This window comes from Coregonus lavaretus (genome assembly GCF_964263955.1).
Source record: "Coregonus lavaretus genome assembly, chromosome: 30".
Lineage (NCBI taxonomy): Eukaryota > Metazoa > Chordata > Actinopteri > Salmoniformes > Salmonidae > Coregonus > Coregonus lavaretus.
In genome coordinates this window covers 6,704,629-6,727,592 of record NC_140017.1, presented here as the reverse complement: position 1 = coordinate 6,727,592, position 22,964 = coordinate 6,704,629, and the positions used below count along the sequence as shown (strand labels likewise).

Below are 22,964 nucleotides of genomic sequence, written 5' to 3'. Positions count from 1 at the left end.
CATTTAGTATTTACTACAGTGTTTTTTTGTGGATAATACTGTAGTTTACTATAGTATTATACAGTATACTACAACATTCTATACTAAGTACTACACATGATCGAGGGATACTACAGTGTATAGTATTCTACAGTATACTACAGTTTAAGTACTGTAGTATTCTATATTATACAATGGGTGGGTCTAATCCTGAATGCTGATTGGTTAAAACCGCATTCCAGTCGGTGTCTATTCCACAAGTTACCACCGGCTAAATCTATGACGTTAAAATACCTATTTACTCTGTTTCATCTGACTGCGCAATCCACTATCTCATCAGCCCAGCCAGGCAATTTATAAACTTGATCTCCACTATAAAAAAGCATCTAGACATTATCTGACATTTCTTTTAGACTAACATTTAGCTTTCAACAGCTGAGATTTGTATAAACCTTGCTGTCTGTCTCTCCGACATTTGCAACATTGTTTCAATATTCAAATTCGATCTCCAGCTGTCCCATAGTAATGAATGTGTCGGGAGTCGGGACGAAACAGACAGACAGGCAGGCAGCATTTCTCAGCCAGTCGAAATCATGAATCAGCTGGCATTGTTTTTATGGATATATGCAAAGAAATGTCAATTGAAAAAAGGTCAAACCAAACAAAGTGCAGCTAGTTTGCAGTCTTTCCAGATTCAGTTTGAAGTGATTGTGTTAGCTGTGTTGTTGGCTAGCTCCTCTGAACAACAGTGTCCTGATGAGAGAGCACATTTTCTATGCCAGGCAAAATCGTGCCTCATTAGCTCATTGTTATGGATGTGTCGGGAGTCGGGACGAAACAGACAGACAGGCAGGCAGCATTTCTCAGCCAGTCGAAATCATGAATCAGCTGGCATTGTTTTTATGGATATATGCAAAGAAATGTCAATTGAAAAAAGGTCAAACCAAACAAAGTGCAGCTAGTTTGCAGTCTTTCCAGCTTCAGTTTGAAGTGATTGTGTTAGCTGTGTTGTTGGCTAGCTCCTCTGAACAACAGTGTCCTGATGAGAGAGCACAATATATCCTCCAAACACCGGCTTCTTGGGCATTATCATTTAAGTAAACTCTAGTATTTTTTTATGTGGGAGCCTACTAATGACATTGCTGGAAAAAACGTCATAAATTGAACCGAACATTGTCACCTTCGCAACATGTCGGTTTTACAGAGTGAAGCCAGCCTTGTAACAGGCAGCTTTTTTAACCTGCTCTCTGTGACAGTGAGCTTTATACTTAAGTTGAGACAGAAAAATCACACTGTCTGATTTAGAGAATTATAGATAGAACACAAGTCAAACAGTGAAATTGCTCTATCATACTGCTATTGGGATGGCTTTAGTGTTGACTGGTGACCGGGAGATGGATTTGTCTCACAGTACGAAGTGGCGTCCCTCCATTATGACATAAAATGGAAAACCGGAGACGTCAAAGAGGAGGACACATCACAGCGCCACCAACCATTCTGTCACCATGGCAACAACAGTTATTCTACCTGTGGTACTATCGGGCCGGTTTCCTTTACACTTGAGTGCACACACCGCTTTGTGCTATACTGATAAGAGAATAGCAAAAGGGATAGTAGAATGAGGGGTTTTCCCAGCCTTCTCTGCATCATATCTGAGGTCACATTCTAATTGTTCCTTTTAGTGGACATACTCATCAGTATTAGATGGAGGGAGAGAGCGGCGGATGCTTTGAACGTATGCAGGCAGGTGAGCTCCTGGACTGCATGTTAAAGAAGAAGAGTACAGACAGAAAGAAAGAAAGAAGGGGCCTTTCAGGCCCTGAGTCAGAGCACAGTGACACTCTATAAATGCAAATCCTCTCCATTCATTAAGTTATTAAACAGCCACGCATGTTACCTTTCTGCCCCCGAGTTGACACCTCTGCTGTGGTTATGCGGTGCCACGCGGGAAGGCACAATATAAATGCAAATTATGTCATCGCTCGCAGCAGCCTGGTCGCGGAAGCGCTCAACCATTGCAGCCGGACAGATGCTTTCCCTTTCCCATCCCAATCTAGGGCTTATTAAGGAGTAGCATTTCACGGGCCAGTTTTATATTACACGGCAGGGGTTTCAAGGGAGAAAGCTTGGAAACGAATAAACAAACCTTCTGGATTCAATTAATAGGTCTCCACACCCCCGGCGACAGAGAGGAGTGGGCCTTTCCTCTTAATTAAATGTGGCTCATAATTCCTCGGCTAGCTCTCCCTTGTTGATTGATGAGTGTGAAAGGGAGGAAGAGTAATTCTATATTTATCTCCCCAACAGCCCCCAATATTAGGAGACTCTATAGAGGTGGGGAAGAACATCCTCGGTTGGTGACCTGGTTAACTACCTTAGCTCATGTATTAATTGGAGATCCAGCAATTTTCAGACATCAGAAATTACTATTTTTCTCAATTGCTAAAACACAATTTCTGAAACCTTGCTCCATTTCCTGAAAACATTAAACACAAAACCTCATCTTCAAGCACTATTTACAAAACCTCTGACTCCTCTCGCAAAACGAAACATTCGCTTCAAAACAGTTTTACCTGTGTTCAAAATCAAACCCTGCTCTCAAATCATAAACAAAGTGAATCAAAATGATATACACTCTCAAGCAGTCAGTAAACAATACACCGAAAAATAGAAAACACATTGTTCAAAACATACAGTTCTCAGGGAGAAGTAAATGTTTAATCTCAAAACAAATTTCATATTTTTCCGTCATTGTCTTTTGATGAACGAAAACATGTTCTATCATAGTAGCTCAAAATTGATCAGAAATTACTACTCTGCTTTGCTCTTTGCAATTTGTTTTTTTGTTCTTCCTCCTCCTTGTACCCCTATTTTTACAGTACTGTACCCTGCATCTCACAAACTTGTCCTTTGTCTCTGTGATACTGTAATTCTTGTTCTTTGTTGATATGAACCTGCAACCAGTCAAAATCTATTGAGCAGTCAGTTCTGTTAACAAATGGAAAGCACAATGTTCAGGGCCATACAATTTGTCCATTGTACAGTATGCACTGTACTACAGTATACAATACTAAAAGGGACAAAAACATGTGATCAATGTGCTTCTTCTTGTCTTTGGGCTGGGTCAGGCCAGAGCACTTCGTCGACATCACAAGCAATATTGTCCCTCCTGAGGCAACGGGGGAAGAAGCCTCTTGTGTGCCGTATCCAGCCCTGACATGATTCCTCACCTATATCACCACAGGCTAAATCCATGGTTTGCAGCAGATTTACTCTGGTGTAGGGTTGTCTATCATACACTTTCCATCTCCAAGAGGAGAAAAACTCCTCAATCGGATTCAGGAAAGGCGAGTATGGAGGGAGGTACAAGTTCATAAACTGCCCATTGATGTTTCTGAATGTACACTTACTTGCACATACTGAGCTCGCAGTTCTTTCACCCTTGGTGAGTTGTGCTCAAAAGGTACTCTGTATACTTGTTTCATTCGCATCCTGTTACGATGGAGGACACAGTCAATTGTGGAAATGCTCACACTGTCGATTCCCTGGAAGTGTGTGTTGTCTTGTATCACTCGTTCCTGGATTTCTCTGAGTCGTATTGCATTATCTTGAAGGACCATGCCAACTATAACGGCCTCTTGCTCCCGAGTGAATATAGCTGTCCTTCCACCTGCATGTGGCAGCCTTGCAATTCTACAAAAAGTAGTTACCAGCAACAGTGTGTGAAAACCTTGTGAAGACTTACAGAAAACGTTTGACCTGTGTCATTGCCAACAAAGGGTATATAACAAAGTATTGAGAAACTTTTGTTATTGACCAAATACTTATTTTCCACCATAATTTGCAAATAAATTCATAAAAAATCCTACAATGTGATTTTCTGGAAAAAAAATTCTCAATTTGTCTGTCATAGTTGACGTGTACCTATGATGAAAATTACAGGCCTCTCTCATCTTTTTAAGTGGGAGAACTTGCACAATTGGTGGCTGACTAAATACTTTTTTTCCCCACTGTAGTGTAGAACAGTAAATTTGCAATTACAAAAGTACAGTAGTATACTGTACCTGTTCTCTTCTCTGAATGTCTTACTATGGTGGACACAGAAAATCGGCTCAAATTGGGTTGCACTCTAAGTCCTGCTTCCCTCATTATCAGTCCATGGACAAGAACATGGTCTATGACTGTTGCTCGAATTTCATCAGATATTTCCACTCTTTGTCTTCCTCTTCCTCTTCGTCCTCCTCTTCCTCTTTCTTGCCCTCCTCCTCCTCTTCCTCCTCGTCGCCCACCTCGCATACGCACTCGTCCTCGTCCTCTCACATTGTTTCTTCTATCCATTCTCAGACTTTCTCCTTCCCACCTTCAACAACCTGTTTGCTCTCTGAACTGGCTTATATTGGTTGTGTCGCATCATTTGAAACAGGTTAAATCAATTTTGAGTGGTTGTGTTCAATCAATGACATGTGTTCTCTATTTGTATTTGATTGTTGCCACTTGTGTTTACCAGTATGGATGACATGTGCATTAGAGTGCAGAATGTGTTTTGAGAATGAGAATGTGTTTAGAGTTTTGCTGAAAAGTCTAAGTGAGATCTGCAAATTGTGTTTTACCATGTGAAATGGTTTAAGGTATTGATAACAGACTGCATAATTAGCTAAATGAGTCCAGGCAAGTGTTTTAGTGTTTTAGCAATTGAGAAAAACTGTAACAGTAAACATCACACTCACAAAAGTATTAAAATAATATATACTATTGGCTATTACATTTACATTACATTTACGTCATTTAGCAGACGCTCTTATCCAGAGCGACTTACAGTTAAGTGAATACATATTTTTTTATACTGGCCCCCCGTGGGAATCAAACCCACAACCCTGGCGTTGCAAACGCCATGCTCTATCAACTGAGCTACATCCCTGCCGGCCATTCCCTCCCCTACCCTGGACGACGCTGGGCCAATTGTGCGCCGCCCATGAGTCTCCCGGTCGCGGCCGGCTGCGACAGAGCCTGGATTCGAACCAGGATCTAGTGGCACAGTTAGCACTGCGATGCAGTGCCTTAGACCACTGCGCCACTCAGGAGTATGTACAGTGTACAGTGTTGTAACAATGTGAAAAAAGTTGAAGTAAGAAAGAGAAAATAAATAGATAAAATATAGGTTGTATTTACAATGGTGATTGTGCTCTACTGGTTGCCCTTTTCTTGTGGCAACATGTCACAAATCTTGCTGCTGTGGTGGCACACAGTGATATGATATTTCACCTAATAGATATGGGGGTTTGGCAGGAGGTCAGGAAGTGCAGCTCGGTTTCCACCTCATTTGTGGGCAGTGGGCACATAGCCGGTCTTCTCTTGAGAGCCAGGTCTGCCTATGGCGGCCTCTCACGACAGCAAGGCCATGCTCACTGAGTCTGTACATAGTCAAAGCTATTCTTAATTTTGGGTCAGTCACAGTGGTCAGACATTCTGCTACAGTGTATTCTCTGTTTAGGGCCAAATAACATTCCAGTTTGCGCTGTTTTTGTTGATTCTTTCCAATGTGTCCAGTATTTATACTTGTGTTTTCTCATGATTTGATTGGGTCTAATAGCTTTGCTGCAGCGTCTCTCGAAAGCAAGGCCATGCTCACCGACTCTGTACATAGTCAAAGCTTTTTAACATTTTGGGTCAGTCACAGTTGTCCAAGTTTTTTTCTCTCCCTCTCTCTCTCACCACTGTATGGAAAACATGACAGGGGATTTGGAGTGTTGACGCGTCTAACTCCTAATGTTGCATAATTCACCACTCTTTGTGAATGCTTACCGACCTACAATGTCTGAAGCATTCATTGAAATCACAGGGAAATTCTATCTACCTTTTGTAATATACCACAGACAATTCTATGAAATAGTGAATTTCAAGCTATGAAGAAATGCAGCATTCCTGTATCTCTAAAAACAGGCTCCCCTTTATTCCATTGCCAGGAGTCTGGTTGGGTGCAGATAACTTCAGCTGAGTGTTGCCAGTGTTCCATGCCCCCCCCACCACACACCACCTTACTCTACCCATGCCAGGTGCATTTTCTCCAATAATGGTTAAGGTTAGGATTGGGTGACACGCTTCTCTCTCACAAGGTAATAATATAAGTAATGCCTACAATATATCTAAAAGCCCCGTCTTATAATCCGCTCTTAGGTATTGTTGTTCTCTAACAAGGATATGTCTTGGCACTAACGCCGTGTATGCCTGAAATCTTTGAAATACTTTAGCTGTGCTTGATTGAGCTTGACTGGCACAATGGGACCATTGAACAGTGAAAAGCCTGCCCATCTGGCACTCCAAGTAGACTCAAGCAAACGTTTAAAGATGGAATTCGCAGTAGGGGGAAACAGCACCACTGTCCGCCCCACGGTCAATGTTATTTTATTTATTTATTGACGAAGCAGAGGTGGTGGTCAAAAGAATTACAATACATACAGTTAACTGACAAAATAAACCAACATACCAAGTGTCTTAATAGGGCGTTGGGCCACCACGAGCCAGAACAGCATCAATGCGCCTTGGCATAGATTCTACAAGTGTCTGGAACTCTTTTAGAGGGATGCAACAACATTCTTCCACAATACATTCCATCATGTGGTCTTTTGTTGATGGTGGTGGAAAACGCTATCTCGGGCGCTGCTCCAGAATCTTTCATAAATGGTTGAGATCCGGTGACTGAAATGGCCATAGCATATGGTTTACGTCGTTTTCATGCTCATTAAACCGTTCAGTGACCACTCGTGCCTCGTGGATGGGGGCATTGTCATCCTATTTTTATAGATTTTTTATTTCACCTTTATTTAACCAGGTAAGCCAGTTGAGAACAAGTTCTCATTTACAACTGCGATCTGGCCAAGATAAAGCAAAGCAGTGCGATAAAAACAACAACAACACAGAGTTACATATGTAATAAACAAAAACAAAACGTACAGTCAATAACACAATAGAAAATCTATATACAGTGTGTGCAAATGTAGTAAGTTATGGAGGTAAGGCAATAAATAGGCCATAGTGCAAAATAATTACAATTTAGTATTAACACTGGAGTGATAGATGTGCAGAAGATGATGTGCAAATAGAGATACTGGGGTGCAAATGAGCAAAATAAATAACAATGTCAATAACAATATGGGGATGAGGTAGTTGGGTGGGCTAATTACAGATGGGCTGTGTACAGGTGCAGTGATCATTAAGCTGCTCCGACAACTGATGCTTAAAGTTAGTGAGGGAGATAAGTGTCTCCAGCTTCAGAGATTTTTTGCAGTTCGTTCCAGTCATTTGCAGCAGAGAATGGCGGCCAAAGGAGGTGTTGGCTTTGGGGATGACCAGTGAGATATACCTGCTGGAACGCATACTACGGGTGGGTGTTGCTATGGTGACCAATGACCTAAGATAAGGCGGGGATTTGCCTAGAAGTGATTTATAGATTACCTGGAGCCTATGGGGGCATAGCCATGGTAGCCAAAATAATGGCCAAAATAATTGCCTGCCCATTATTTTTTACATGACCCTAAGCATGACGGGATGTTAATTGCTTTAACTCAGGAACCACACCTGTGTGGAAGCACCGGCTTTCAATATACTTTGTTTCCATTATTTTGGCAGTTACCTGTATGTTGCTGTTCTATTGCACTTGCAATGATGTCCGTGGGAATAAAAAACAGTGTTTGTTGTTTGCAGTAACTTCTTTGTTGTTGTAATATCGCAAATGGACGTGGCAGTTTCCCTATTAAAGATTCCACAGCTTCCACAGTACTATTTGACCCCAGGTCTGCATCGGGTACAGTGCTTTGGGTCAGTCCTTGACAGGTGGTCATCTTTGCTCACACTGACTGAGCAGAGAGGATGATGGGAATAATCAACACTGACCCTCCTGAACAATACACTTCACTGACCATGTGACTGTGGTCTGAAGCCTGAAGGTGACACCGCTTCGGTGACACTCTCTCTCCTAAAGAGGCCTGAGCCAGCCAATCAAAAATGACTTTAAAACAAATCAACTTAGAGCCGAGTCTCTATTATTTTCCCAGAGCAATCAGGAGTTATGAAATACCACCCCCCCTAGTGGCGCAGCAGAAGAGTTATCGCAGGCATTTCTTTCACTAACATTCAAAGGATGGAAAAACCAAACATCGGTAACAAGAATAGTGATTACAACATAATTGTTGTGGTCTGTGGAGGCGCAAAATCAATTCCCCACATTATTTTAGGAGGGGGAGGTTGTTTGCTGTATTGCGTCGGCTCTCGGAGGCACAGTGGCCACGGGGACAGTGATGTGGAACTGTACTGGAACAGTCTGCAGGAGGGGGAGACCCACAGGTGTAGGAGGAATCCTCCTGGTGCTGCTCCGCGCTGCAGCCGCTCAAGACTGCAGCGTCTAGCCTGCCCCCACTGGCAGAGATAAAGCGTGACACAGCAATCACGCTGTGATGAATGAGTTGTGATAGCAACGAAATTGCTCATCGGTGGCTTTTGAAATTTGCCTAGATGACTATAGCGAAATTAACACGTAGCAGCTCGTGTGGCCTGCCGCAATTCGCCCCCTCTCCCTCTCTCTCACAGTCACCATGGTAACAGCCGCCACACTGATTACATATTTAATTGCTAAGCGTATAGCCTTATAGATAGTATCTAAACAACACGGCCTGCTAAGCACACCAGCGATGCGCCTTCCTGAGTGTATATAGAGGATGATACTGTATTTACATCAAGGAAGCCTTCAGAGTCGGGGCAGATCAACAGGTTAAGTGCCTTGCTCAAGGGCACATAGACAGATTTTTCACCTAGTCGGCTCGGGGATTCGGTTACTGGCCCAACACTCTTAACCGCTAGGCTACCTGCTGCCCTCAAGACAGAGATGTCAAATCTATGAATGACATGCATATATATGGTGAAATACCACCCCACGACACCTTATTGTCAACCACTCTCTATATCTAAACCAAGTGAGTGGTCCAGCACATGTCTGTCATTCGAAGTATGACGGTGTGACATGGTGACATGATTTATTATGGTGAAATGCTACGTCACTATACTTTAACATCTACCACTCTCTCCATTGTAAACCAAGTGGAGTGTACACTTGCTTGTCCTGTGTATGTCATTCTGAGTGTGATGGTGTGATATGGAGAAACACTACCCCACTGCACTTTAATGCCTACCACTCTCTCCATTCTAAACCAAGTGGAGTGTCCAGAACGTGTGTCATTGGGAGTGTGTTGCTGTGATGGTTCACTCACCAGGATAGTGGTGATGGTGAGGGTGGTGTTGAAGAGAGTGTCTGTCACGTTGATTGATGGAAGCTTCCTCTCCATGGACAGACCCTGCTCTGAATGCCACTGGCCAATCTGCAAGGGGGATATGGATACACACAGATACACGCCAACGCACACGCACACAAGTACGTCAATGCACATTCCGACGCACATGCAGGTGTATGCGTGCACACACACGCACACACACGCACACACACACACACACACACACACACACACACACACACACACACACACACACACACAGAGAAAACAAATGTTAAAGAGTTCATCAAAGGGCCAGGCAGCAAGCAGCCTATCAAACTAGCCAAACAGACAATACTCTCTCTTCTGAGCTGAAACCAGTTTAAGAAGGCACTCAGTCACTGTGCCCTCCACAAGGTCAGCCTTAAGAGGGGGAGATAGCGAAAGAGAGAGGGAGAGAAAAGGGAGAGCGAGATAAAGGACAAAGACATATGCTGCTCCTTGAAGAAATCCATTGGGGCACGTGTTCAATCAGGAGACAACAGAATGCTTTCATTAGCTCAATGACACCAAATTCTCTGAAGCGAGCCAATGTCCTCTTTACCATTAGAGCTCGGCTGGCGCCCCTCCACCACTTCTCCTTGCACACCTCCAACAGGGCCTTGTACGGTCATCCAATCTTGCCTGTCCCCACCCCAACACGCATGTCGCTCAGTGGCGGTGCTGCATCACGCCTAACTTTTCGTTTGCATTGTAATTGCAAAGCAGTATGGTTCATTGGGCTCTCTGCTTAATGCCTTTTGTTGAGGTATTGGTTAATTTATCATCCCCTACCAATCCCTGGCTGGTGAGTGGCTGGCTGCATTAGAGTGGCTGCGTGCGTGTGTGTGTGTGTGTGTGTTTGGTGTGTTTGTGTGTCAAGTTGTGCATGTGCGTCAGGGCACAACAGTGTGGTCTAAATGGATTCTTTGACTATGTAGATATTACATTTCACTGTCACTCAGTACAAGGCAATGAGAGGAATGGAACAATCTTGGCCATTATCCCACCTATATTTGACTGACTGACACATAATAGCCTATGCCTTTATATGTATGTCATGTAGAAAATCCTTGATACTGATTTATAGTGTGTATTGTCAGTGACAGCAATTGTAGAAAAGCGTTGACACTGACTGCTTAATGGCATATATGACAGTACATATTGAGTGCTTGAAATTGCTTCTTGAAGATTGTGCGATATCAATGCCCTCCATGCGCACTAAACCCTTCCTTTCAAGTATACTGAACCAAAATATAAACGCAACATGTAAAGTGTTGATCCCATGTTTCATGAGCTGAAATAAAAGATCCCAGAAATGATGCACAAAAAGCGTATTTCTCTCAAATTTTGCGCACACATTTGTTTACATCCCTGTTAGTGAGCATTTCTCCTTTGCCAAGATAATCCATCCACCTGACATATTTGTATATCAAGAAGCTGATTAAACAGCATAATCATTTCACAGGTGCACCTTGTGCTGGGGACAATAAAAGGCCACTCTAAAATGTGCAGGTTTGTCACACAACACAATGCTACAGATGTCTCAAGTTTTGAGGGAGTGTGCAGTTGGCATGCTGACTACAGGAATGTCCACCAAAGCTGTTGGCAGAAAATGTAATGCAAATTTCTCTACCATAAGCCGCTTCCAACGTCATTTTAGAGAATTTGGCAGTGCGTCCAACCGGCCTCACAACCGCAGACCACAAGTATGTGGGTCGTGTGGGCAAGCGGTTTGTTGATGTCAACATTGTGAACAGAGTGCCCCATGGTGGCGGTGGGGTTTTGGTATGGGCAGGCATAAGCTTTGGACAACTAACACAATTCCATTTATCAATACCATTCATCCTCTGCCATCCCCTCATGTTTCAGCATGATAATGCACGGCCCCATGTTCCAGGACACAATTCCTGGAAGCTGAACATTTCCCAGTTCTTCCATGGCCAGCATACTCACCAGACATGTCACCCATTGAGCATTTTTGGGATGCTCTGGATCTATGTGTACGATAGCGTTTTCCAGTTCCCGCCAATATCCAGCAACTTTGCACAGCCATTGAAGAGGAGTGGGACAACATTCCACAGCCCGCAATCAACAGCCTGATCAACTCTATGTGAAGGAGATGTGTCGCGCTGCATGAGGCAAATGGTGGTCACACCAGATAATGAATTCCTTATATGAACTGTAACTCAGTAAAATCGTAGAAATTGTTGCGTGTTGCGTTTTTATTTTTGTTCAGTATATATTATGAATAATCTGGAAGCAACTGGCATCTATTTGTGAAACACTGATCAGTGGTGGAAAAAGTACCCAATTGTGATACTTGAGTAAAAGTATAGATACCTTAATAGAAAGTTACTCAAGCAAAAGTTAAAGTCACCCAGTAAAATACTACTTGAGTAAAAGTCTAAAAGTATTTGGTTCTAAATATACTTAAGTATCAAAAGTAAAAGTATAAATAATTTCAAATTCCTTATATTAAGCAAAGCAGACGGCACCATTTTCTTGTTTAAAAAATGTATTCAGTTATCCAGAGGCACTCTCCAACACTCAAATTATGCATTTGTGTTTAGTGAATCCGCCAGATCAGAGGCAGTAGAGATTACCACTTGTTCTCTTGATAAGTGTGTGAATTGGACCATTTTCCTGTCCTGCTAAGCATTCAAAATGTAATGAGTACTTTTGGGTGTCAGAGAAAATGTATGGAGTAAAAACATTATTTTCTTTAGGAATGTAGTGAAGTAAAAGTAAAAGTAGTCCAAAAAATGTAATAGTTAAGTAAAGTACAGATACCCAAAAAAAGTATTTTTAATAAAGTACTTTATACCACTGACACTGATTAATGTATACAAAAACGGTGTAATCCAAGGTGATTCATTCAACACATGTAGATATTCAATGATTCATCTTTACACTTTTGGAGATCACAATATTCTTGCTGATTTGCTGTTTTTTCAAGTCTTTGAACTTCACTTGACTAAGAAAAGTTTCCACATTGTTTCTTTCAAGGCTAAATTGCCGCCAATCCTTTCTACACACTTAACATAATCAGAGACTCCATTTGAAAGTTTACCATTCTTCCCATGCAGAAATGGAATACAAACAGTGGCGTAACAACGCTGCGCTAGCTGCCGATGGCTTCCGGGAGTTTGGGCGGGGGAAGGGAGGAGAATAACGTGCACATTGCTGGGATCTATCGGAACATTGTTCAGCAATCAGCTTGTGCAATCAGTTGTCAAGTGCATCTCCCCTGTAGAGAGTCGTGGTGGAAGGCTGTGGAAGACAGAGGCTCAGCAATGCACCACCAGGCACGGGCGGGCTGCGGCGGAGCAGAGGGGAGTGAGGAGAAGGGCTGACGGGTAAGGACGGGGAGGCACCGCAGGCTGCCGGGACATAAATAGAGGGGCTGAGTGCGTGTTTGTGTGAGTACATTTGTGCGAGTGTGTGGATGTGTGGGAGGCTCAGAGCAGGAAGAGATCCCAGGCATCCGCCAACAGGGAGGAACTGCTCTGAGAGTGGCCCTCTGCTCAACTCAGCTAGCTATGACAATAGGGAATGCAGCGCACAGCAGCTTGCACAAACACTGTAGAGATGAGACACAAGTGTGACCGCACACCTAACCATGAATACACACTTTAAACACACTCATACAAAACACACACAAGCCTAATGATCTGATCATGGCGTACATATATCTAGTGTGCCTATGAGACAGAAGTGGTTTGGTGAACTACCTTATGCTTGTCTAATTAGACGCCTTGCCTGATACCTGAAGACTCATGTAAGCTCCCAGAGCTAATGCCAGGGGTTTAGCCCAGTGGGTTAACACAACCTTAAGTTATGGTTCTTTAGCTGTTCGGTCAAACTTTTGACAATTTGATACATATACATACAATGTGTCTGCCAATTGAAACAGTTCAATGTCCTCACTCCTCAATGTTCCCTGTCTGACTGTAACAATATATTTGAGTGGCACTAAAAACAGCTGTTTCAACAATCAAGAACATGACATGAGGACCGGCCAAGGTAAATGGGAGTAATTGTCTAAGTGACACCCATATCCTGCTAATTAAAATGAAGTATGATGAATCAGAGGTGTAACCAATGTCTGTCATTACTCTTCACAGACAGGTCCATATAATATCAGCGTCAAATGATAAGTTATTTTCCTTGTAGCTCCTTTGTCACAAGGTGTTACAAGTGATCCTTTTGGCCTCGAGTGTGTTGCAAGAACATTTCCCCCGAGGTGGAGAGAGAGTGTCAATCATTACGTCGATCGATCTTGCCGAAGCACAATATGGTGGTCAATCAATCCCCGTACTGCCTCTATATACCACAAACTGAAGATCCAATGATGTGGAATCAGAAAACAATTAAAATACAGTGATTAAGCAAAGCGTTCCAACTTGAGTTCTCTCAACCCTTTCTCCTATGTTCTGATGTGTTGCACCTGTAGACAGTAGCATAATAGTCCTACTGCACAGCTATACAACCCCTTCAAATGCTAATCGAGCTAACTGCCTCTCTACAGCTGCATGTGTAATTCGGATTGAGCCGTTCGGGACTTCTTTTCTCCACAGTGACTCCTCAGGAGAAGTGTGAGCTGAGAGAGCGAGAGAAAGAGATAGAGAGAGAGAAAGAGATAGAGAGAGAGCAAGAGAGAGAGAGAGCGAGAGAGAGAGAGAAAGGAGGAGATTAGTGTCCTAGCCAGGAGTGGCAGTCATTTACTGAGGAACCAGAGCAGAGTGCAGAGAGAAAGGAAGAGAACAAATCAATGGAAAGGTGTGAGGCGAAGCAGAAGAGAGCAGGGTAGCGGAGTGGAGCATGTGAGGGATTACCCCGGGCTCACTCTGGCACCTGAAATTACAGGGTATAGGCCCAAGATAAGGGCCCTTGCTCAAGGGAAAGAAACCGTTCCTAGATTTCACTTTGAAAGACCCAGCATATCCATTAGGACATGGCAAGCAGGGCTGTGTTCCGACAAATGCGTATATCATGCTATGGTGCTACTGCTACGCTACCAGTTTCTTATAGGGTAATGTAGACCCCAAGCCTTCGCTCTGTAGCTAAAGGATTTGGGTTATGATGGTGGATAAGGACTGTGTGTGTGTGTGTGTGTGTGTGTGTGTGTGTGTGTGTGTGTGTGTGTGTGTGTGTGTGTGTGTGTGTGTGTGTGTGTGTGCATGTGTCAGAGAGGTTGAAATGTACATGATGTGGTTTTCCAGAGGAGCTGTGTGATGCTAGCTGTCTCACCTTCATTAAATAAATCAGGGTCATGTTCATTAGGCACGAAACAGAACGAGAGGTACTATGTGAACTTGTCCAGTAAGAATAGTAGTGTAAAGTAAGTAAAAAATAATGTAAAGTACTACTACATTCCTAAAGAAAATAATGTACTTTTTACTCCATACATTTTCCCTGACACCCAAAAGTACTCATTATATGTTGAATGCTTAGCAGGACAGGAAAATGGTCCAATTCACGCACTTATCAAGAGAACATCCCTGGTCATCCCTACTGCCTCTGATCTGGCGGACTCACTAAACACGAATGCTGTGTTTGAAATTATATCTGAGTGTTGGAGAGTGCCCCTGGCTATCCGTAATTTTAAAAAACAAGATAATTGTGCCGTCTGGTTTGCTTAATATAAGGAATTTGAAATGATTTACACTTTTACTTTTACTTTTGATACTTAAGTATATTTAAAAGCAAAATACTTTTAGACTTTTACTCAAGTAGTATTTTACTGGGTGACTTTCACTTTTACTTGAGTACATTTTCTATTAAGGTATCTTTACTTTTACTCAAGTATGACAATTGGGTACCTTTTTCCACCACCGAGTAAGAAACGCTTGGTACGGTGTTCCCTATTGAACAGGGCCCAGTTGAGCCTGTAGTACTGCAGAAATAAACGCTGCCTCGCTAACACAGAGACGTGCACTTTGCTTCGCATAATAAAGATGGCTCCATATCAAAATAGCGCAAGACACACAACGACAATGTTATCTCAAGAACCATTAGTGGAAATGTATGCTATAGAGAATAAAGACGTTCTGCGTGTGTGTGTGTGCGTGCGGCTGACTTGGTTTTGTTATATTTCCGCTCTAGTAATGACCACACCAGTCAAGGAAAGGCCAGCCCAAAAGGTCAGGCTCATTTATGTGCTTTCACGACGTGACCTTTCAATATAATCAAAATTTCAATTTGCACCGCCTACCATGCGAACAAAAACATTTCTTGTTAGTTTCACGATGCAAAAGCCAGTTTTCCACATTCATTATTTGGCATTATCGGTGTGGTGGCCACGGCGTCACGTTATCTGTTGGTATAACGAGCACCAGTGCTGGTTTGAGAGAGGGAGTCGAGCACTTCAAAGCGCACGTCTGAGCACTTCAAAGCGCACGTCTGAGCCGCACACCATTCCCCTTTCTACACACACACGCAGGCACACACACACACACACACACAAACACACACACGGGTGTGGAAACACAAACACACAATGTCCACGCACGCACACGCACACACACCCACACACACACGATGCCCTCCCAACCATTGTCCCTTAAAAACCACAGACCCCAAACAGCTGATTGTTCAGCAAATTTCCCTTTCTGTCTCTTTCTCTGCCACACAGTAGCAGGGAATGGATAGGGACCAGGTCTTAGTTGGAGACAAAGGTTAAATAAAGTGCTACAGGATGCAGCAGACTGAAGGGATCAACATTGCTGAGGGTCCCTGCCTCTCCTGGGAGCATGTTGTATGATCTTCTAGTGGAGGAAACACTAGTACCGGGCCACACACACACCTGTCTATGTAACGGCTATACTGACATGTCTCTACTAGTGTGACTCTGCTGCCTAGCCCTGGCTCCTAATAGGATTGCATAGAGTAGACAACAACACACACACACACATGCATGCGCAGTGCGCACACGCGCGTACACACACACACCCACACACACACACCCACACACATATACAAAGTCTCAGTCAGCCTTGAAATCCGCTAAGGCTGGGGGATCTTGCAAAACAGCTCATCCATTCTGCTTTTGATCTATTCCCCATCTCCAATCTGCCTGCAAACTAACAAAAGAGGAAAGAGCGTGATGTCTCAGAGAGAGCGAGCCATAGGGGGAGACGAGAAAGATGGACACATAGGACACTGTGAGTGTGGTCCAAAACTTGCACTGTAATCTGCATTAAAACCATGTTCACTCAGAGACAGCTAGCAGACAGCTTAATTACAGTTAGTAAAAAACACACAGGAAAATCACAGAGCTATAGAAAACGGCTTCAATCTTTAATCTCTGAAATCAGAATCAAAGGACGTGAATGAAAGCGTCTGCAGAATCTCTTTTCAGGAAATATATGCTGTTCTCAAAGCTAACACTGACCCCCAGGAAGCACTTTCAGCTCCATCACAATTACTCTGGGAAAGAGGAGACAGAGGGAGGGAGAGAGAGAGGGAGAGAGAGGTAGGGAGAGAGAGAACTCTGCCCTCACGTCAGAGGAGAGGAAAGAAAGAGGAGCTAGAGGAGCAGGAGCGATCTCATTAGCTGGGTAAAGACCTTGTCAGATGATGACATTCAGCTGGGGGAAAGTGTCTTCTCTTTTTTAGAGCTGGAAAGTAGTGAATGTGAGTGGGGTAAAGGATTACTTTCTGTGGTATGTGGTCGAACTGGGTGTGGAGACGGACTCCTCAGGGGCCAATGAGTGGCTGTGCCTGGGTACACATGCTCTCGGTCTCCTGCTAGGATTTAAAGTACAGTATATGTCCAGTTTCACTCTGAGGAAAAGGTATTAGGCAAATACTGTCTGGAGGCTAGTACTTTTTGTTCTATTCTCAGAACTGTCCTGCAGACTAGAGGTTGACATGGGAAAAGGACTCCCATGAGTCTTGTGGGTCCCGTGGGATTCTGCCAGGAATGGGAGTCAAGTTCTAGAGTCGAGTTCGGGACAGGACAGGTTGGATCGAACGGGCAGTACAGGAATAGTCGGCTCACTCTCGCGCCTCCCTCCAGTTGTAGCCACCAATCAATACTTTACCTCAGATGCCAACATACATCAGTGAATGATAAAGCCTTTAAGAGAGGAATTTCAACATCTCGTTGCGGCCAAGGACCCATCACTAACAAAATAATGAAATTGGAAAGAGCGACGTTTTAGCTACATTTGATAGAGTTGTCTTTGACAACAACGGAACCAAGCTTGTAAAAAAAGCTGTGGTTTAATCACATACCAACCAGAGAGCGTGACAAGAGGCCTGAAGCGGCATAACTGCTCTACTACTAACAACGCTACCGGTCAAGTCCAATTGTTCCTTCAAAATGAAATGCACGCAGAGACATACACAATAACACATATCCATGAGTTCATCTGACTCTGGGTACGTAGAAGGGCTGCCTTCATTACAAAATCACGTACTGTGGTTGTTATCAGCTGTGTGTGCAGGCAACTATCTCGTGAGCACTGAGCAGCAGGCAAACGGAGCAGTTGCTATGGCTACTCAAACGCAGAGCAGTGGACAGACAGACCAGCAGCTAACGGAGGAAGTTATTTCTTATTTCTGTGCGTAAAAATTAGCAAGGGATTGGAGTGATTTTTATCGGGACGGGACAGGAAAGTTCTGGGTTATAGAACTGCTGCGGGATCAGGACAGTACGGGCAAAAAGTTGATAGGATAAGACGGGACAGGAATTAATTTTCACTCCTGTGCCCATCTCTACTGCAGACTCGGGACGGCAGGTAACCTACTGTTTAGAGAGGCGAGCCAGCGACCGGAGGGTTGCCAGTTCCTTGAGTAATTTTCTATTAAGGTATCTTTACTTTTACTCAAGTATGACAATTTAGTACTTTTTCCACCACTGTCAATATTGTACAGGAGGATAGTGCTACTTGTTCCATTCTCAATACTGTACAGGAGGCTAGTGCTACTTGTTCAATTGTCAATACTGTTGCCTACTGTACTTGGGTCTCATACCAAGATAATTCTCAAGAGCATAGTACATACCCAAAAACCCATATTAGTTTGCAGTATAAAATGATTATCCTTGGCTGCTTTGCCAGTATCAATGAATGAAACCTAATACATAGCAACTGTGAAACCTACATGTAATCCATCTCCACCTCTTCTCAAGCTCTAAAAAAGTATTTATTACGTAATCAGGCTCTATCTGTGCCTCATTCAGCTCTGAGTGCTGTGCATGTGTGCATTTAAAAAGGAACCGTCCTTTCACACAAAGATATCACCCAGAGAGTACCTAATTGGGGGACTTGAATGGGAGCGGCTTAGCCCTCAGAGCATTATAAAGGTGTCAGCCCGAACCCCAGCCACCACACTGGCACATTAGCCCAAGCTACGTCTGTCAGTCCTGCTCAAAGAGACGCTCATTTTCCGGTGGAGTCGTGGGCGACTACGCCACATGGAACCGTCATGAGGCCGGAGCTTTTTAAAGTGTCAGACTGCCCTGCTGCTGTGCTGTCTGCCTGTGTGGAGTGTCAAGCTCCCCTCCTCCATGTGCCGCAGCAGCAGTCAGAGATATAAATTGAATTGAGTGCCGCTGCAAGCCACTGCCACAGCAGCTTATAGAGTTCTCAGACTCTCCAGTGATAAAGGAGAGCGGAGAAGAAAGGTAGATTGGCGTAATAAACGGGGAACGCCGCCGACAGGAAAAAGTTAATAAATCCAATATAAAAATGTGGAATACAAAATGGGGATATTTACCCTAGAAGTGCGGACGCTCTGTAAATAACAGAACTCAAATAATTTGATGTAGATTAAAGTGGCCCACTGTGCAAAGTTCCTCTTCCCCGTGTTGACTCAGAGTGGCCTTGCTTTATCTCTCCCCCACTTTTTTCCTCTGTTGGGTTTACTTGTGAATAACCTTGCTTGTGTGGATTACAAGGGCAAGTTGTGCCTTGAGATACATGCAGTCAACAAACTATATACCAGCTAGTTAGAGTTGTTCCCCTTCAACCATTCTACTAAGCCTACAGGTACTGTTATCCTTTAACATACAGGTAAGTCATAGCCATAGAGATCCTATTCAATTACTAGAGCGGCTATTTCATAATAATAATAATAATAATAATATGCCATTTAGCAGACGCTTTTATCCAAAGCGACTTACAGTCATGCGTGCATACATTTTTTTTTGTGTATGGGTGGTCCCGGGGATCGAACCCACTACCTTAGCGTTACAAGCGCCGTGCTCTACCAGCTGAGCTACAGAGGACCACATAAACCCTCAAAGTTCCAGAATTGGGTGAAAATGGCAGCCATATACTCTGTCGATATTCACGTCATAAGAAGGAATTGCCCTCGACCACGCCCAGACATTGGGGGAAAAAAACATAATTTCCCATTGACCCCATTGTAAAAGAGCAAATTTCGTTTTAGTTATACAGAAATAACAAAACATGCCGAAAAGCTGCTGTGTTGTTCAATGTAGTAACCAGGTCAAAAATCCCGACCTACATTTTGCAATGCTCCCACGTAGGGATATAGAGCCTGCGAGAAGAGCCCGTTGGCTTCAGGCTATTCGGCGTGGGAAAGTGGGAAATGTGGGGACCCGGTGTCCAAGTAGGCTACACGTAGCTAATAGCTACACTATATATACAAAAGTATGTGGACACCCCTTCAAATTTGTGGATTCGGCTATTTCAGCCACACCCTTTGCTGACAGGTGTATCCAGCCATGCAATCTCCATAGACAAACATTGACAATAGAATGGCCTTACTGAAGAGCTGTGACTTTCATAGGATGCCACCTTTCCAACAAATCAGTTCGTCAAATTTCTGCCCTGCTAGAGCTGCCCCGGTCAACTGTAAGTGCTGTTATTGTGAAGTGGAAACGTCTAGTACCAACAATGGCTCAGCCGCGAAGTGGTAGGCAACACAACCTCACAGAACGGGACTGCTGAGTGCTGAAGCACGTAGCGCGTAAAAATCGTCTGTCCTTGGTTGCAACACTCACTACCGAGTTCCAAACTGCCTCTGAAAGCAACGTCAGCACAATAACTGTTCATCGGGAGCTTCATGAAATGGGTTTCCATGGCCGAGCAGCTGCACACAAGCCTAAGATCACCATGCGCAATGCCAAGCGTCGGCTAGAGTGCTGTAAAGCTCATCACCATTGGACTCTGGAGCAGTGGAAACGCGTTCTCTGGAGTGTTGAATCACTCTTCACCATCTGGTAGTCCGACGGACAAATCTGGGTTGGCGGATGCCAGGAGAACGCTACCTGCCCCAATGCATAGTGCCAACTGTAAAGTTTGGTGGAGGAGGAATAAAGGTCTCGGGCTGTTTTTCATGGTTCGGGCTAGGCCCCTTAGTTCCAGTGAAGGGAAATCTTAACACTACAGCATACAATGGCATTCTAGACGATTCTGTGCTTCCAACTTTGTGGCAAGAGTTTGGGGAAGGCCCTTTCCTGTTTCAGCATGACAATGCCCCCGTGCACAAAGCGAGGTCCATACAGAAATGGTTTGTCAAGATCGGTGTGGAAGGACTTGACTGGTCTGCACAGAGCCCTGACCTCAACCCCATCAAACATCTTTGGGATGAATTGGAACGCTGACTGCGAGCCAAGCCTAATCGCCCAACATCAGTGTCTGACCTCACTAATGCTCTTGTGGCTGAATGGAAGCAAGTCCCAGCAGCAATGTTCCAACATCTAGTGGAAAACCTTCCCAGAAGAGTTAAAGCTGTTATAGCAGTAAAGGGGGGACCAACTACATATTAATGCCCATGAGTTTGGAATGAGGTGATCGACAAGCAGGTGTCCACATACTGTTGGTCATGTAGTTTATGTGTGTGGAAAACATTTAATCTGAGGTAAGACTTTTACTTTGTTTAGTATAGTCTGTTTGTAACTCCACTCACTACTTGTAGCTGTATAGTCAGTTTGTTTGTGTTGTTGGTCTTGGCTAGCTTAACGTTCCGGTCGGTAGGTAGCTAGCACTGTCATGAGAGAAGCCCTACAATATTATGTTTTTCTAAGTAGTGAGAACGCTCGGGAGCAGAAAATGTTAAAAAGTTATCTTTGGACATGTTGTACTTTTCTTAAATGTACTTTTATAATTGACTAAAACAAGCACACAACAAGAAAATTGCATTTGAAAAAGGTCATGTTTTTGTTGTGAGCCAGTGGGGTCACCTAGGTAACCACAGGTTGTTTTCCCCACAGGTGGGCGGGGCCACGACATTCTGGGTGTATTCGTAAATTCATAGTGCGCTCAGAGCCATAGTGCGCTCAGAGTGCGCTCTGGGCGTTCGTAAATTCAGAGCGTTGTCAGATTGTCCGTTCGTAAATTCTGGCCGAGGAGTAGGGTTGATCCGAGCGTTCTGACCTTACAACAGCAGTCAAGCACCGAAGCTAACTGGCTAAAGTTGGCTAGCTTGCTAGCTACTTACTCAAATGAGAGAACACCTCACTCTGACAATTTTACTCGCTCTAGTAGAGCTGGTTAGGCTGTTTTCATGTTATCTAGAGCATTGGTAACTGTAACTGTTCTGCTGGCAACAATTAAATTATGTTTTTTTGCTGATGTTTACTCACACCGGTCATATTCAACAGGTATTGCGTGTTCGTAAATTCATCAGATATTCTGCGCTCTGGCACACTCAGACGAGAGTGCTCTGAAATTGGAGTAGACAGCCAGAGTGAATTTATGAACGCACCCTCTATCTAATACCGACTGGGACTATTGGTCCGGGAGAAATCGAAACCAGTCTAATTGGAATGAATAGCAGTAGAGGCATAATCCAGATTTTACTTATGCAAGAAAATAAAATTAAGGCATATGATATATCAGAAATTGTGTAATAGAATTATTGTTAACTTAAAATATTGTCATATAATTAATTATAAATACAGTTTACAGGTTTTATAACAATTTTCTGTCAAAATAGCCTCTAAAATCTATGTAAACAGACCATAAATGTAAATTGTTTTGTTTTCTTGGAAAGCTGTGAGTGATATTATATGATACAATATCAGTATTTGTTGCATTTACAACTTGTCTAAGTCCTAACATCGATTGATTTCAGGTATGGCTGTGAATTGACTGCATTGTTTGAATGGAATATTGGCATATTGGCAGTTCATTTGAAAAATTAATGGAATCATTCCTCTTAAACTGTCTGGCTAGCTAGCTAACACACAGTGCAGATACATTATTACACACAATATCACAGCACTGGTGTGCAATGGTTGACCAACTCCCTGACCAAAATGGCTGACCTTTATCCCATCATAAGAATGACCTTAGATTAGAGGTCATCATTCAACAGTTGGCCTTCACCATACTGCATCTAAATGTTCTATATAGCTGGAACCAATGACGCTAGAACCAATAAAGTTATACCATTGTACCTCACAGTGGTCAAAATATTCACCCCACACATACAGTATCCCACAAAAAATCCTGCCTGTACTCACTTAACAACAACTTAATCACTAGTTCTTAGGAGGGAAGAGTGTTTGTAGTGGGTGCTAGAGGTCGTGGGTCAAATCACAGTGGCAGTGGCCTCCACACACAGAGATCTAAAAGCCCACTGTAGTCCCATCACACTAAAGCAGGGGTGTCAAACTCATTCCAGGAAGGGCCTAGTGTCTGCAGGTTTTTGTTTTTTCCTTTCAACTAAGACCTAGACAACCAGGTGAGGGGAGATCTTTACTAA

General features: G+C 43.5%; 1 protein-coding gene across 1 annotated transcript in view; it reads right to left on the bottom strand.

Annotated features, from left to right (window-relative positions):
• Positions 1–22,964, bottom strand: part of LOC311105862 (glutamate receptor ionotropic, kainate 4-like) — a gene marked incomplete at both ends in the record, with an annotated part of 245,044 nt that overhangs the window by 36,813 nt on the left and 185,267 nt on the right. Inside the window, one exon of the mRNA XM_084148080.1 lies at positions 9,240–9,347. Coding sequence (XP_084004206.1) covers positions 9,240–9,347 — 108 coding nt within the window. The remainder of the gene's footprint in view (positions 1–9,239; positions 9,348–22,964) is intronic.